General features: G+C 47.9%; 2 protein-coding genes across 12 annotated transcripts in view; both read left to right on the top strand.

The window, feature by feature from the left end:
• LOC149120855 (protein Aster-A-like) overlaps positions 1-17,329 on the top strand; it is a 426,501-nt gene that overhangs the window by 309,763 nt on the left and 99,409 nt on the right. The window lies entirely within an intron of this gene.
• On the top strand, positions 3,652-17,181 carry LOC149120861 (zinc finger protein 302-like). Of its 11 annotated transcripts, XR_016224933.1 has the most exons (6): positions 3,668-4,107; positions 4,675-4,744; positions 9,197-9,317; positions 9,533-9,616; positions 11,245-12,628; positions 16,658-17,181. XR_016224933.1 is itself a non-coding variant. In XM_089319557.1 (5 exons), exons 2-5 carry the CDS (start codon positions 4,736-4,738, stop codon positions 16,764-16,766), a joined length of 288 nt encoding a protein of 95 aa, XP_089175683.1. In that variant the 5' UTR covers positions 3,652-4,364; positions 4,675-4,735; the 3' UTR covers positions 16,767-17,181. The 11 variants fall into 11 exon arrangements, 10 of the variants coding, with proteins under 10 accessions (XP_089175683.1, XP_089175685.1, XP_089175682.1 ...); XM_089319557.1 differs by lacking the exon at positions 11,245-12,628 and having other exon boundaries at positions 3,652-4,364; positions 16,693-17,181; XM_089319559.1 differs by lacking the exon at positions 16,658-17,181 and having other exon boundaries at positions 3,658-4,364; positions 11,245-13,270.

Raw genomic sequence — 17,329 nt, 5'->3', positions numbered from 1 at the left:
GTTTGCCATTCTCATTAGATAGTGGAATTTCTCTGTGATTTTATTTTATATATTTCCTAGTGACTAATTTGAGAATTTTTAGTTTTGCTACTGCCATCACTACATCTTTAAATATGTATCTTTTGTCCATTAAAATATTATTATTGAATTTTGAGAGATCTTACTAAATATTGGATACAAGTCCTTCATTAAATATGTGATTTGTCAATACTCTATCGTGTGACATTTTAAAAAATTTCTTGAGTGTTTCCTATGGCAGAGGTGATTACTGTTGATGAAGTTGAACATGTGGATTTTCCTCCCTTTTAATTAAGCACTGTTTTTGTGTGTGTAGGAAGCATTTATCAAGCTAAAATTTTCCCTTTTGTTACATAATAGAAGTTTCATACTCCTAGGTTTATAATCCATTTTGAGTTAACTCTTTTATACTGTATGAGGTTTGAGGCTGGAGTTGTTGTTGTTGTTGTTGTTGTTTTAATTTTAAATGTGGACACTCAATTGCTCCCTGTTGACAGTACTATTTACTGAGTTGCTGTTGCACCTTAGTTGAAATTCATTTGATCTTGTATATGTTGGTCTGTTTATAGATATTTTTCCTGTGTATTATTGCTGATTATCTTAAAATTTTACATATCATAATTGTATAATGTATCTTCAAATCAAGTAATGTAGTATTTTAAATCTGTACCTTAGGAAGAATTTCTTGTCCTTATCATTTCCATATGGATTTTAGAACTCTCTTGTCATATTCCTCAAAAGTGTTGTGTGATTTGGATCGGGAGTGCATGGACTATATATGAAGGGACTTCAGCAAGTTCGTGAAAGAGTATAATTGAAAGATAAAAATGTACGCCTTATTTCTCAACAAACTCTATTAGGGTCAAGACACTGTTGTAAATGATGCTACAAGCCATTAATCTATCCTACCCCCCCCCCCCAAAAAAAAAAAAAACAGTTCTGGGAATCCAGTCATGTCCTTGTAGTCTTCTTTTGTTTTGCTTTACATTGTTAAGACAAGTGGGTGCCCTGTCAAGATATTTGAGGATTAGGAACCCAAAAGTCAAGAGGAACAAGATCAGGACTATAAAGTGACGCTTCATGATTTCCTGTCACAACTCTCAGCAAGGGTGGGTGCTGTGGTCAGTGGGCTAAGCTGCTGCTTGGGACACCTGTATCCCTTACCAGATTGTTGGTTTGAGTCCTGGCTACTCTGCTTCTAATCCAGCTTTTTTTTTTTTTTTTAAGATTTATTTATTTGAAAGGCAGAGTTACAGAGAGGCAGAGGGAGAGAGAGAGAGAGAGAAAGAAAGTTGTCCATCCATTGGTTCACTCCCCAAATGGCCACAACGGCTGGAGCTGTGCCAATCTGAAGCCAGGAGCCAGGAGCTTCTTCTGGGTCTCGCACACGGGTGCAGGGACCCAAGGACTTGGGCCATCTTCTACTGCTTTCCCAGGCCATAGCAGAGAGCTGGATCGGAAGTGGAGCAGCCAGGACTTGAACTGGCACCCATATGGCTTTACTTACTATGCCACAGTGCTGGCCCCCAGCTTTAATTCTGAAACATCTGGCAGACAGCAGTTAATGGTCCGAGTGCTTGGACTCCTGCCACACACAGGGGAGACCTGTATGGAGTTCTGGACTCATGACTGGCTCAGCCGTGGCTGTTGCAGGCATTTGGGGAGTGAACCAGAATATGGAGTGAACCAGAATATGGAAGAAATTCTGTCTCTACTACTCTGCTTTTCAAGTAGATGAAAATAAACATTGAAAAACTCTCACCAGATTGCTCTTGGTTTATGAGAGGCATGAGCAGGAGCATTGTTGTGGGGGAGAAGGACTCTGGAGAAGTTTTCCCAGGCATTTTTCTGCCAAAGCTTTGACAGTCTCAGAATACGTTCATGGTAAGCAGATGTTATTGGTCCTTGGCCTTCCAGAGCGCCAACAAGAAAAATGCTTTAATATCCCTCCCCCACCCCCAAACTGTTGCCTTGACAGTTAGTCTTGGCTGGTTCACTTTTGTTTTGACTGGATTAGTTCCAACTCTTAGTAGCTACTGCTTTGTGCTGTGTGTTCAGGATTATATTTGTAAAGCCATGATTCATCTCTCGTTATATAATTTGAAAAAACGCTTTAGATCTTGATCCCACTTGTATAAAATTTCCATTAAAAGCGCTGTTCTTGTCTGCAGCTTTGGCACCCATCAAGCCGAAAGTGTGCCCAACCTTTTCAGTCGGAATTGTGTAAGATGAGCCTGTAGAGGTATTTGGTGCTGGCAGTTTGTTTCTGCTGTTAGTCGTTGGTCCCCTTCAGTTAGGGCACGGAAGAGATGTTTCCTCCCAAATTGATGTAGACGGTCTGCCAACATTCTTGTCCTTTGCTGAGATGCGTGATCTGCTCTATCTCATTTCTTTGGGGCAGTCTACATACATTTTTCACTCTCCTACCCAGTCTTCACCATAGATTTGATGTCTAGTCTTGTTTCAGTTTTAGCAGAATTCATGTTGCTCTGATGGGGCTGACGTCATCTTTCCTAATGCCTCAAAACCAGACCCTGTGTTGACATGTTATAACAAGTTAGCTGGAGTTTATTTTGGTGACAAAAAAATTGAAATCCATGCATAGTTTTTCATGTGTGCTTTTCATGAACTATTTGAAGACCACTTTATAAATCAATTTGAAGAGAATTAACACAGTAACAATGTGGAGTGTTCCAATCCATAAACATGGTATACCTCTCCTTTTATTAAATCTTTAGTTTTTCTGAACAATCTTCTATAGTTTTAGTTGTACATATCTTGCAATCTTATTTATCTTCATGTAAGAGATGTGTTGTAAGCTCTTGTAAAGAATACTATTTTAAAATTTTCAACTTGATAATACATGGAAAAACAGTTTAAAAAAATAGCCATCTTTATCCTGTGTACTTTATGGCTTATTTATGTAGTTTTCCTTGCAGATTCCATAGATTGACACTTTTGTTGCCTATAAATAAATACAGTATTTCTTTTTAAAAATGTGCATGTATGAAAATACTTAACCAAAAAAAAAAAAAGGATAACTTAAGACACAACTTAGTTTCACACCTAGCACTGGAAAAATCTGTTTCACAAATGGGGCACTAATAGCCACCAAAGCAATGACTCGAGTAGGAGCGTAGGTTGGTAGTTCTGGGAAACAGTGTCATCGTGCAATAAGGTCATAGGAGGGGACACACTGTGCGTCAGCCATTGCAGCTGATTGCCATGCCTTCAAAGCTGGGCTGCTGCAGGGCTTACACGCCATAGCCCCCGGCCTATCAGTGGAGACGCATTGCCTAACGAATATCCCACCTGGTTTCTGACAAGAACATTCAGTCACATGGTGTTTAATTGCAAACAGTAAATAATTTAAATTTAAGAAGAAAGCAGACAACCGACTCATACAGCAACAGTAGTCTGCTCTGGCTTCTGGACGCTGACGTCCATCGCCCTTTGGAAGCCGGGCTGGGTCGTGGGAGGGGGATTCTCCCCCGGGGTGAGGGCCCCTGCCTTGGGAGCGCTCACTGGAGTTCAGTGTTTCAAATCCTTCCGGGGCATGTACGGACCCTCGAAGGACCGCTATTAGCACCGTGGAGTTGACGCGTCCGCACGGACTTCTGGAAAACGGCCCTGGTGGGCGGGGCAAAGCTGGACAGGCTGCAGTGCATTCTGGGAACTGGAGTCCCGGAAGGTGGGCGCTAAATACTCACGACCTCCTGACCCGGACAGCGTGGCTGCCGGGCTGTGAACGAGAGGAGTCAGGGACGCCTGCAACTACCCTAGTGAAAAATGTACTTGTGAGCGCACGGATGAGCCCGAAGACCCTGTCGCAGCCGCCTGACTGTCTGGGAAGTGTAGTTTCATGGTCGGAGCGCCACTGTCCTCACAGCAAGCCGACTGCGTGCTACGATCCCGGCTGAGCCGCTGGGCGCGTCGCCCCCGCAGAGGCTCCTGGGAGGTGTGGTTTTCCGGTGCGCGAATGGCCGCCGTGCCGGACGCGGAGGACTCTGGGAAACTCGCGCGGCCGTGGGCGCCGCTCCTGGCTAGCCCCGCGGTCGTCGGCGGCTCGGCGCCGGCTCCTGGGATCTGGTAGGACGCCGGGCGGTGTGGTTCCCGGGGCCGGCGTCCACTCACGAGTGAGACACGGAGGTGCCGGCGGGGTCCCTCCCGGGAGTCCCGCAGCTGCGGGTCACGGGAGGCCGGCGGCGGGCGGCATCGCGGGGGACCTCGGGCAGGACCGTCGCCTCTCCGGGGCTGCTGTGAGGCGCTCACCCCTCAGAGCCGCCGTGCGCGGGACGGGGCGAGAGAGCACGCACAGCACGCGCCCACGGCGGACGCCACAGACGGTAGATCTGATGTCGCCCACTCGTGACCCCCAACAGATGAGGGGTGCAGCCTTGTCGCCGTTTAAGATGGAAGTTGGGATTCCGTGGGGGTGGTGTCTGACGTTGCAGCTGTGTCCTGCGCGTGTGCCCCTGGTGTGTGGAGGGTTGCTGTCCTCGCAGGGGGCGACCCACGACCTGTGTGCCAGGACACACCCGCGAGTTCCCGGGGAGGGGACTGGCGCCCCAGTGCTGGCACAGAGCTGCAAGATAAGCCCGACTTTTGATCACTGTTTTTTTGTGTGTTTTTTTTTCCTTTATTCTGTCTTCTCAGAACACTGCCCATTCGTAAGATAAGAGCTTGGATTGCTTGCATTTTTGAAAATTGCAAAGTGATGTTTCAGGTGAGTCGGTATGCCCCCACACCGTGGGACACTTGCTTCCCTGGGTCTTGGGTGTTTGCTTTGCCTCCTCGGCCAGTCCTCACTCCGTGGCGGCCATTGACGGACCGGATCTCCCGCTCCCTTGGTTGTAAGAGAGGGTGGCACCTGCCAGAGAGCGCCACGGTACTGTCCTAGTGCCCTAGCTTTCTGCTGGAAGACTTGCTGTAGAGTCTTGTGCCCAAAGGAATTTCTTTTATTACAATTCAGAATGCAAACTTAGAATTTGAGGTTATTTACAGTTGCCGAAGCTGTATCACGTGGTCAGTGGCTGATGGGGCAGGCTTTTCGGTTGCACACGGGATGTCTGGAATTGTCCTTGATTCCTCCTTTTTACTTGGAAGGCCCGCTCAGGTACTGTCTTTGGAAATACTTAGGACCTGCCCACTGGTCTCCGTCACTGCCTTCACTGCTGCTGCCCTGGCCCCAGCTCCCTGCCTCGCTGCAGGAGCCTCCTGGGAGGCTTTCCTGCTCTGCCCGCGCCCGCTCTCTGCTCGGCACAGCTGGTACAGTGATCCCGTGGATACGTGGAATGCTGTCGTTCCTCGGCTGAAACATTTCAGCGGCCTTTTCTCAGAATAGAAGTCAGAGTTTTTCAGTGATTATAAAACTTTGTATAATTAGGCTGTTGCCTCTCTAATCCCACCTTCCTTTTATTTCTTTTTTAAAGATTTATTTATTTTGAAAGTCAGAGTTACACAGAGAGAAAAGGAGAGGCAGAGAGAGAAAGAGAGAGACAGACAGAGAGAGAGGTCTTCCATCCACAAGTTCACTCACCATTTGGCCACAAGAGCCAGAGCTGGGCCAATCCAAAGCCAGGAGCCAGGAGCTTCTTCCGGGTCTCCCACGCGGGTGCAGGGGCCCAAGGACTTGGGCCATCTTCTACTGCTTTCCCAGGACATAGCAGAGAGCTGGATCGGAAGTGGAGCAGCCGGGACTTGAACCGGTGCCCATATGGGATGCTGGCACTGCAGGCGGCGGCTTCACCCACTACGCCACAGTGCTGGCCCCTCACCTTCCTTTTCCGTTCCAGCCATGGCCTCCAGGTCTTGGAAGCTGCTGTGCCCGTACTATCTGCTTGGAATATTTTTCTCCCAGACATGCACAGACCTCACTATTCCCTTTGTGTCTTTGCTCAGTGGTTACTTTATAAGTTGTGCTTCGCAGAAGTGTATTTGAACTTGAAGTCACCCTCCCTCACCTGCTGCATGGTTGCGTTTCACAGCACCTGTCACTGACTGGCTAATAGGTTCAGTGTGTGCATGCGCTCATTGTTTGTCTCCTGCTGGGAGCTTATTGATGGTTCTGTTTTCAGTGCCTGGAGGGATACTTGGCACAAAACAGATGTTGTTGCCGGCGCCGCGGCTCACTAGGCTAATCCTCCGCCTAGCGGCGCCGGCACACCGGGTTCTAGTCCCGGTCGGGGCGCCGGATTCTGTCCCGGTTGCCCCTCTTCCAGGCCAGCCCTCTGCTGTGGCCAGGGAGTGCAGTGGAGGATGGCCTAGGTGCTTGGGCCCTGCACCCCATGGGAGACCAGGAAAAGCACCTGGCTCCTGGCTCCTGCCATCAGATCAGCGCGGTGCGCCGGTCGCGGTGCGCCGGTCGCATTGCGCTGGCCGCGGCAGCCATTGGAGGGTGAACCAACGGCAAAGGAAGACCTTTCTCTCTGTCTCTCTCTCTCTCACTGTCCACTCTGCCTGTCAAAAAAAAAAAAAAAAAAACAAAAACAGATGTTGTGCAAGTAAAATTGGTGACCAAAACAGTGGAACAGAGTCATGGGATGGCAGGTAAAACCTACACCGGAGAGGGCATGAGTCACGGACGTGCATGTTGGGCAGTCTGTTTTCTTGAAAAAATTAGATAATTAGAATGGAAAAAATCTTGTTTTAAAAAGTAAAAGCAAAATCATTTGTTGATTCACTTCCTAAACTCTTATGAAGTATCTGTTAGGAAAATCGAGTTTGGGTTGGGTGTATGCTGACATGCAGGACTTGATGGTCTTGTGCGAACTTTCTATGCTCCATGTGTGTGCTATCCTGTGTAGTAGCCAGCAGCCCCACGTGACTTGGGCTGTGGCTGTTAGCAGCCGAGGAACTGAATATTAAATTTTATATACTTTGAAACATTTTAATGATTTAAGTTTTGTAGGTAGATTGAGGAGTGGCTGCTGCGTGGAGCAATATGGAACTGGCAGAAAAGTAAGAGAGCGTAAGATCTGAAGGGAAGTGCTAGGACAGATTTCGCAAGTTCTTCTGGGAACAAAGATGAATGAACACCTGAGGAGACCACCTAAGGCTGCCCACGCCACGGAGGGGGATGCAGGTGGCCGCGTCCCCAGGGAATAGGCAGGAGCTGGGTTTGGTGGCCCACGGCACCAGGGAGGCAGAGGCAAGAGCACACTCACACGACCTGAGAAGACACCTCGAGTGTAGTGGGTAGGCCCACGAGGATCTCTTAAGGATCTGCTCAAATTTCCTAAAGGGGTGGTTGGTTCTCAAATACGGGTGATTTTCTTCCCCTTTGGCTCCACTATAAGGGCCACTTGGTCATGTCGAGAGGCATTTCTGGGTTTTTTGGTTGCCATAACCAGGATGGCGGTGGGATGGGGGTAGAAACCAGGGATGCGGCTAATGCACAGGACAGCTCCTACCAGCCAGGAATTATGCAGCCCCGGATGTCAGAGGTGTCAAGGTAGAGGAACCCAGCTCTACACAGAGAGCAGAGGGTATCTCATGAGGGGGTGTGGATTTCCTTCTGCAAGCTGTTAATACAGTGACGTTAGTATATGTTCAGAACAGTGTGAAGTAGCTTTGCGTTTGTGGAATGAAACTTTTATGCATTTGACATAGTGTTGAGTTTTTAATTTGGTTTATGAGATGACATTTATAGAAGCTAATCATTTAAAAACCATTATGGAAAGTATGAAAAGATATGATAAGGCTGGAACAACCCTAATACCTGGGAGAGTGTACATATGAGCCAAAAGTAAAAAGGAATTTTCTTCCCTACTAAAAGGTGGAGACACCCCTGTTTTCTCAGCGCATTTCTTTGAGAAGGACTAATGATAGAACTGCCCCTCTGAGGCATGTGCACATCTTTCTAAAAGCTGCATAGGTCTCTTGCCAGTTTTACTGGTTTGTCAAGCTGTTCTGAAGGCCCTTGGGACCAACGTTTTGAAATGCAAACATTGAGGAAGACAGTACTCCCCCCCCCCCCGTGTGTGTGTGTGTGTGTGTGTGTGTGAGAGAGAGAGAGAGAGAGAGAGAGAGTGAGTGTTTAACCTAGACTCCTGGTTCCCAAGTTGAAACCACCTGCTTAACATAAAGGGACTATAAATCTTATTTTTCCTTTGAGAAATAAAGGTGACTGACTAGCATGGTGGCCATTCCAGTTACAAGGAAGTGTAAGTAGCAGACTGTGCTGTGAAGCCTCTCACCTGAAGACAAGTTACCTGGACAACGCGCTCCGTCTGCTTGGCTCTGTGGACGGGAGCTCGCGTCTGCTTGCCGACTCCTCAGTGGCTCGCCCCTGTGTTCGTGCTTGTTCAGGGGTGCGGCTGTTTACTTTCTGCCCTGCGTCTGTGGAGAGGGCTTTCTGCAGCGGCAGGGCATTTGATGTTTCAGTATTTCCCCAACTCCTGACAAACGCAAATCACCCCGTTTGAAGCCAAAGACCTGTGTCACTAGTCAATAGCAACATGTACCAAAATGGCAGTGGCAGAAGGGGCAGGCTTTTGCTGCGGGCTTTATTTATTTATTTATTTGGCAGGTAGAGTTATAGACAGAGAGAGAAACAGAGAGAAAGGTCTTCCTTCTGTTGGTTCACTCCCCAAATGGCCGCTACAGCTGGCGCTGCACTGATCTGAGGCCAGGAGCCAGGTGCTTCTCCTGGTCTCCCATGCGGGTGCAGGGCCCAAGGACCTGGGCCATCCTCCACTGCACTCCCGGACCACAGCAGAGAGCTGGACTGGAAGAGGGGCAACCGGGACAGAATCCGGTGCCCCGACCAGGACTAGAACCCGGTGTGCTGGCGCTGCAGGCAGAGGATTAGCCAAGTGAGCCACGGCGCCGGCACCTGCTGCAGGCTTTTGATCCCACTTGGGATGCCTGGATTCGGGTCCTGGCTCAGCCCTCCGTTCCAGCCTCCTGCTAATGTGCATCTTGGGAGGTAGCAGATGACGGCTCAGGTACTTGGGTTCCTGTCACCCACACGGGAGACTCGATGGAATTCCTGGCTCTGGCCTTCAGCCCTCTGAGACTTGTCTTACCCTGGTTGTACAGCAAGCCTGTGATTATGCAGTTACTACGTAACTGAGACCAGATTCTAGATCACTGCCTGAACCTGGTCTACAAGGGACCTCGGGGCAGTACAGTGAGGCCTGGGCGGTGGCCGAGCTAAACGTCCTTGCTGTTTCAGGTGACATTCAGTGATGTGGCTGTAGACTTCTCTCCTGAAGAGTGGGGATGGCTCAGTTCTGCACAGAGAGACTTATACAGGGAGGTGACGGTCCAGAATTACGAGAACCTCGTCTCTCTAGGTGAGGATATCTCTCCTTCCACTTCTCCTTCTCCAGGGGCCGTGGAGATGGTAAATGGCTGAATACCACGTTCCCAAGGAGCTGTTTAGCCCTTCTGTGCCGGGCCCTAAGCATGTCGTCCCATCTTAGTGAACACGCTTCCCTTTGCTGCCTTTTGTGGTGACCTCTGACCCCTGTGGCTGCAGTTTGAGCGAGTTCTGTCTTCCTACACGCAGGCCTCTCCGTGGCTAAGCCATGTGTGATCACTTTACTGGAGGATGGAAAAGAGCCCTGGATGGTGGAGAAAAACCTACCGAAAGGTACGTTTCCGACTAATCTTGTGAGTTAGGGGAAGGAAGTCTCTGTGAAAGATGCTGGCAGTGGGAGTGGATGCATTTTAGGAGAGCTGTCTTTAGGGATTCCAGAGGTAAATTTCAAAATGATCGTTCCTCTTTTCCAAACTGTTACCTGTATTGCTTATGTCATCTAATCAAAATGAGATTTTTGTCATCATAATTTTTTGCCATCATAATAATTAAAAATGCTCTATTTGAAACAAAGCAGCACAAGAAACAACAACTCAGAAAGCCTGAACCTTTGTGACCCATAGGTAGTACTTAGGTTATTCTGTTGTCATTGTAATGGTTTAATGTAGTAGTATAAACTGTGTATTTTAATCATTAATCTGGCAGCAAACAGATTAATTGAAGGTTGGAGAAGAACACTGTGAGATAAAATGTCATTGTTCACATAAATATAGTATAAAATGATGGCTTGGAATCTAGAATGACCTCTATATTTTCTTTCTTGATAGCTTGCATTTTTAAAAAAGATTTATTTATTTATTTTAAGATTTCTTTAATTTATTTGAAAGACAGAGTTACAGAGAGAGGTAGAGATAGAGAGAGCGGTCTTCCATCCACAAGTTCACTCCCCAGATGGCTGCAATGGCCGGAGCTGCGCCGATCCAAAGCCAGGAGCCAGGAGCTTCTTCCAGGTTTCCCACGGGAGTGCAGTTCTGCTGCTTTCCCAGGCCATAGCAGAGAGCTGGATTGGAAGAGGAGTAGCCGGGACTAGAACTGGTGCCCATATGGCCAGGGCTTTAACCCGCTGTGCCACAGCACCGGCCCCTATTTATTTATTTGAAAGTCAGAGTTACGCAGAGAGAGAGAGAAAGGTCTTCCATTCCCTGGTTCACTCCCCAGATGGCTGCAACAACTGGAGCTGCGCCGATCTGAAGCCAGGACCCAGGAGCTTCCTCCAGGTCTCCCATGCAGGTGCAGGGGCCCAAGGACTTGGGCCTTCTTCCACTGCTTTCCCAGGCCACAGCAGAGAGCTGGATAGGAAATGGAGCAGCCGGGATGCTGGCACTGCAGGCGGAGTACTTACCCGCTATGCCACAGCACCAGCCCTGCTTGCATTTTTATTTTAACTGATTGCCTGTATTTACCAATTTCCTTAATGGCACTCTTTTTGCCTCTGTGAGCTGTCTGCATTCCCTGTGAGCTTTGCTCAGAAATAGCTGAAATGTGGGACTTGTCAGAATCATGTGTTTTCCAGGGGTTTTATTTCTCCTGTTTCCATCCTAGAAATTTCTTTTTAAGAAGTAGAGAAAAAGCACCACTTTACTTTCTTTATATATTTCAGATTGGGAACCAAGATGGGAAAGCAAGGAATTATCAACAAAAGGGGATTTTTATAATGAAGAGTCACCCCAAACAGAAATAGAAAGAACAGAAAAAACTGTAAAATTGAGTTGTGAATTTTCAAGTGCCAGTAAGGACCAGGAGTGCAGAGAGACAGAGGAGGGGAGGCCCAGGAGCCAGGGAACACATTTCAGACCAGTGCCTCTCCCCTGTAGAGAGAGCCCCACTGGGGAAACTTTTAACAAGTGCAATGTGTTTAGAGGCACCTTCCACTTAAAGCCCACCCGTTCTGAACCACACAGACTTTCTCCTGAAGCAAAGTTCCGAGCCTGTGACACGCTGAAGACAAGCCCACCAAGAACGTCCGTTGTCAGGAATGAGGGCGCCAGTGGCGGGAGGAAGCTTCTGAACTCTAATGAAGCTGCAGCGGCCCTCAACCGGGGCACAGCTCTTAGCCTTCGCCAGACTTTGTGTAATCGAGAGAAAGTCTATGCATGTAGAGAATGTGGGAAAGCCTTTGGCAAACGGTCAGTCCTGAATCGCCACTGGAGAATTCATACAGGGGAGAAACCCTATGAGTGTCACGAATGTGGGAAGACTTTTAGCCACGGCTCATCCCTTACTCGACATCAGATAAGCCACAGCGGAGAGAAACCTTACAGATGCGCTGAATGTGGGAAGGCCTTCAGTCACGTCTCATCGCTTACGAATCATCAGAGCACTCACACTGGAGAGAAGCCGTATGAATGTACGCGCTGCGGGAAGTCTTTCAGTCGTGTCTCACATCTCATTGAACACCTGAGGATTCACACTCAAGAAAAACTCTATGAGTGTCCAGTGTGTGGGAAGGCCTTCATTCATAGGTCATCTCTCATTCACCACCAAAAAATCCATACTGGAGAGAAACCGTATGAATGCAGCGACTGTGGGAAAGCCTTTTGCTGTAGCTCCCACCTTACTCGACATCAGAGGATTCATACCATCGAGAAACAATATGAATGCAACCAGTGTCTGCAGAGCTTCAGTAGCCTCCCGCTTCTCATTCAGCATCAGAGTCTGCACACGGACGAAAGACTCTTTGAGTGTCAGAAATGCAGGAAGTCCTTCAGCCAGCCCGGATCACTGGATATGCATTTGAGAAATCACATCAGACTGACACCTTACGAATGCAGTGTTTGCGGGAAGGCCTTCAGTCACAGATCGTCCCTTCTTCAGCATCACAGAATCCACACTGGAGAGAAACCTTACGAATGTATTAAGTGTGGGAAGGCCTTCAGCTGTAGCTCCAACCTTACTGTGCATCAGAGAACTCACACTGGAGAGAAACCATATAAGTGTAGTGAATGCGGAAAAGCTTTCAGCAAAGGCTCCAATCTCACCGCCCATCAAAGAACCCATAACTGCGATAAAGCCAGTGAGTGTGGGAAAGTCGTCGGACCATTTGAATGACTATGCATGTGAGAGACCAGGTGCGAGTGAAAGCAGGAATCAAAGTAAACCTCAGCCGTAGATCCTAAGTCAGCAAAAGCCAAACTTCTGCCGGAGAGAAGCTCTATGAATGCAGAAAACTAGAAGTCCAAGTCCTTTAGTTTAAGCGCATTCCTCGTTGTACATTAAAGAGCTCCCGCAGTGTGAGACATGTTGCCAGGTGTCCACTAAGCTATCTTGCTAGACATCAGATTAACGGTAAGGCAACCTGAAGGGTAAGGCATTATGTCTAAATCTTGTTTGGCAGCAGCACTGTAAACAGAATCCTACAGGAGAGCAAGCAAGTTTATTATAAATAAATATACATTTCTCAGAGCAGTAACATAGTTTTGCTCATATACTCTATAGAAAAAAATTTTTTTAAAGATTTATTTATTTATTTGCAAGTAAAAGTTACACAGAGAGAGAAGAGGCAGAGGAGAGAGCGAGGTCTTCTATCTGCTGGTTTGCTCCTCAAATGGCTGCAACAGCTGGAGCTGTGCTGATCCGAAGCCAGGAGCCAGGAGCTTCCTCCGGGTCTCCCACGTGGATGCAGGGCCCCAAGGACTTGGGCCATCTTCTACTGCTTTCTCAGGTCACAGCAGAGAGCTGGACCGGAAGTGGAGCAGCTGGGACTCCAACCGGTGCCCACATGGGATGCCGGCACTGCAGACAGCAGCTTTACCTGCTACGCCACAGTGCCGGGCCCTAGAAATTATTTTTGACTAATGGTTATGTGCAAATATCTAGCCATCTAGTGGTTCCAGTAAATTGTACACTGTTGAAAATTAAAGCTGTCAAAGAAGTAAAAATAGTATTAATAAAATTTTTGGTCTCTAATAAAAATTATTTTGTATATAATGAACTCTCTGTGACTTTTGAAAAAAGTGTTACTACTTCTTGAAGAATTTGTTTTAGCCATACTATAGCCTTTAGTGGGAGATTAGAGCAGTGTTGACTGTGGGTGTGGTTTTTAACTGAATCTTACTGGGTGAGTGCTAATTATGTGATGAGCACTAGATTAGCTTTTTGTTACTATAACGAAGTACCCATGGCAACACACTGTCCAGAGGATAAAGCTCATTCAGCTCAGTTTGGAGGCGCACATCCAGGATGGTGCAGCTGCACCAGCAATGGTAGAGCGTGGGGGGGACAGATCACAGGCACGCCGGCAGTAGAGAAAGTGCTGACACAGGGAGCCCTGGGGAGAACCACCTGCTGCAGGCGCGTCCCCAGAGACCTACGGGCCTCCCGCGAGGTCCACATCCTGAACACCATCCTGGGTTGTCGCTAACCTCTTGGTTCCATTAGCGTATGACTCTGGGTTTTCACGCCCAGCATGTGGTTTATTAATTTTTTTTGTAAGGATTTATTTATTTGAAAGGCAGAGTTGCAGAGGCAGAGAGAGAGATCGTCCCACCCGCTGGTTCACTCCTTAAATGGCCACAATGGCTGGAGCTGGGCCAATCCAAAGCCAGGAGCCTGAAGCTTGTTTCCAGGTCTCCCACGTGGGTGCAGGGGCCCAAGCACTTGGGCCATCTTCCACTGCTTTCCCAGGCCACAGCAGAGAGCTGGATCGGAAGTGGAGCAGCTGGGACTCGAACTGACACAAGGCACCTCGCCTGGTGGAGAGGTGGGGCTCTGCTCAGTGAGCCCAGACTCCCTGAGTCCTCAGCGTCACCTCTAGTACCGGGTCCCCTGGCGAGGTACAGCGGCTCTCGCTTTCCCTGGGGCCAGCGCTGGGGCACGCGGCTTAAGCTGCTGCATGCAACACCAGACTGCTGGTGTGAGTCTGTTGTTCCGCTTCCAAGTCGGCTCTCTGCTAATACTCAAGTATTTGGGCCCTGCCACCCTTGTGTGAGACCTGGTTGGAATTCCTGGCTTCGGCCTGGCTTAACCTTGGCTCTTGGGGCCATTTAGGCGAGTGAACCAGCAGATGAAAGATCTCTTTCTGTCTCTCCCCGTCTGTTTGCTTGCCCTTCAAATAAATAAACAAAAATAAATAATTCTTTAAAAAAAAAAAAAAGGTCACAACCATGACTTTGAAGGTCACTGGTGCTTGGAAAGTGTGTTCATTAGTGTTGGACCAGTCAGGTGCATTAGAGCCTGTTGCTGAAGATCTAGGAAGACCCAAGGCACTTATCACATAGCATTTTCTGGGAGCCTACCTTTGTGCTGGGCAGGCACTGCTTTAAATAGACTGCATTAGAGCATAAAGCCTTCCCTGTAAAAGGCATTGACAAAAGACACAATAACAAGGCCACCAGACTTGAGAGGTGCAGAAAGTAAGCAATGTGACGAGAAAGACGCACGTGGAAAAAATAAATACAGGATGGTTACCACCGCACCAGTGAGCCTCCCCAGTCTCCCTGTGGGCCTGTCACAAGGGCTACATATTAACGCAGCTCTGGATTCGAACTCAGCCTGCTGAGACTACACTCGCCCACTTCTCAATGTCTGCATTCTGGTTGTGAGAATTTGAAAAATAACCATAAAGGAAACATTAAGTTCTTTGGGCAGCTTTGAGATTTTAGGTAGGCACTTCAAGGACAGAAATTAAAGGCTGAGGTTCCAGGCAGCTAAAAGCCTAAAAAAACCAACAAAAAGGAAAAGAAACAACAACATTGTTGCTTTAGGTGCCTGTGAACCCGCCTCAGGAGGAGAGGTAAGAAAAGGACATTTAAACCTGTGTGCTGAACAAATGCCAGGCCCAGCAAACATACGCTGATTCTAGATTGTTTAACCCTTTCAAGCAAACCCAGGGGGCGGGCATCTGGCCTCGCGGGAAGGATGCCAGGCAGGGCACCTGCACCCCACGCTGCAGTCGGTGCTTGTGTTTGATTCTGCGTCTGGCCCTTGAGGAACTCCTGATACTGCAGACCATGAGAGGCACCGATGATGGCGCCAGCGGTTGGGCTCCTGCCCCCCAGCTCCCAGCCTTGGCCTAGCCCAGCCCTGGCTGTTGGGAGATGAATCAGCAGCTGAGTGTGCACTCTTCTCTGTCTCTCAGACAACTAAAGATTTAAAAATAAACAAGCGAAAATGAACCCCCACATACACTGGGAGACAACAACAGGTATTCAGCTAAATTACATATAGCTGTTGAATACTGTATGTAAGTATATACTAATTTATATAAATTAAATATATAAATTATAACAAAGTTCCATAATTTGGTTCAATTGTAAAGCCAAAATTTAAGTACTAAGTTATATTAGAATTTATAGAGTAAAAATAAAAAGAGCAATGATTGGCTTTTGTGCCTTTCAACATGTTAAAATGTTAAAGACACCTGCTAAAATGTATCAAAAGGAAACTTTGCACTTAATCTATATTGGGGTTCAAAATTATAGTTATAGCCATGGATTCCATTAAGTTTAAACAGTATGCCTCCTATAATCTTACAAAGTGAGTACACAGAAAGTAGAGGAAAAATTAGACAAGTTTCATTTTAAACGTAGACTTGCAGGGCCGGCGCTGTGGTGCAGTGGATTAAAGCCCTGGTCTGAAGCGCCAGCATCCCATGTGGGTGCCAGTTCTAGTCCCAGCTGTTCCACTTCCGATCCAGCTCTCTGCTATGGCCTGGGAAAGCAGTAGAAGATGGCCCAACTGCTTGGGCCCCTGCACACACGTGGGAGACCTGGAAGAAGCTCCTGGCTTCGGCTCAGTGCAGCTCTGGCCGTTGAGGCCATGTGGGGAGTGAACCAGCGGATGGAAGATCTCTGTCTCTACTTCTCTCTGTAACTCTTTCAAACAAATAAAATAAATCTTTTTTTTAAAAAAGTAGACTTGCCTAAATTTCTATAATCATAGCTGTGCCCACTACCGTAGGACATCCCTTGTTGGAGCACAGATCCTGGAACACAATAAATCAGAAGGTAAACTCTTCAACACTTAGAAGCAGACTTGATAAAATAAGACCTCATGGGCCCCTAATTAAAATAGTCAACATGGCCCAATACAGGTTACAACAGGGTCTTCAAAAGCTCATAGGAAACCAAACTAATAAAGGGGTGACTGTCCCCACCATTTCCCCATTTGACATCCTGACCTTGCCTGTTCTTAAATGTGGAGGTTGGGGGGAGAAGGTAGTGGGAGGCACCTCAGGTGCAGGATTACTACAACCTTAATGCTGTGTTCCTGTCAGTAGCTAATATTATCAAAATTACTGATGCTATTCAATCAACTGCTGGCGCATCGTTTGCTTGTGTACATTTGGCTAACATGTTCTGTTCATGCCTATTCCAGCAGTCTCTTGACCTCTTTTACCTTCACTTCCAAAGCCGACGTGTTCTGGGTGACCCGTGGGGAGCCTCAACAGTTCTGCCACACACGATCCTTGTGGACAAGGTTGTAGCTATGTACAGAGGCTCACATCTGGAGAAGCCATCACTGCAGGCAGCATCTCCCCAGCTTAAGATGTTGGCGGGGCCAGCGCTGTGGCACAGAGGGTTAACGCCCTAGCCTGCAGTGAAGCATCCCATATGGGTGCCGGTTCAAGACCCGGCTGCTCCTCTTCCGATCCAGCTCTCTGTTGTGGCCTGGGAAAGCAGTAGAAGATGGCCCAAGTCCTTGGGGCCCTGCACCCATCTGGGAGACCTGGAGGAAGCTCCTGGCTCCTGGCTTTGGATCAGCCCAGCTCTGGCTGTTGCGGCCAAATGGGGAGTGAACCAGCGGATGGAAGGCCCCTCCCCCCCCCGCCCACCTCTCCTCTCTCTGTGTGTAACTTTGACTTTCAAATAAATAAAATAAATCTTAAAAAAAAAAAAAAAGATTTTGGCATTGTAGATGAGTTCACCTCCTGTGCCAGGGACAACTTTACCCAAAACACCAAACTCTACCCAGTGATGCCCGTGGACACGAGGTAATTTTGCTTTCCTTTCCTTAGACACTAACAGTTCTGTTTCGGAGCTCTCTGTC

Source organism: Oryctolagus cuniculus, chromosome 18 (assembly GCF_051225735.1).
Source record: "Oryctolagus cuniculus isolate XC-2025 breed Fujian yellow rabbit chromosome 18, ASM5122573v1, whole genome shotgun sequence".
Lineage (NCBI taxonomy): Eukaryota > Metazoa > Chordata > Mammalia > Lagomorpha > Leporidae > Oryctolagus > Oryctolagus cuniculus.
Note: the sequence above shows the minus strand (reverse complement) of the source record. Positions and strands in the feature narration are given on the sequence as shown.

Excerpts from the sequence above, each read along its gene's own strand:
- LOC149120861 (XM_089319553.1), top strand. The coding sequence starts at position 5,084 with ATGTCTGGAATTGTCCTTGATTCCTCCTTTTTACTTGGAAGGCCCGCT. Across the intron at positions 9,318-9,532 it reads CGAGAACCTCGTCTCTCTAG|GCCTCTCCGTGGCTAAGCCA; the intron begins GTGAGGATATCT and ends TCCTACACGCAG. Across the intron at positions 9,617-10,943 it reads GGAGAAAAACCTACCGAAAG|ATTGGGAACCAAGATGGGAA; the intron begins GTACGTTTCCGA and ends TATATATTTCAG.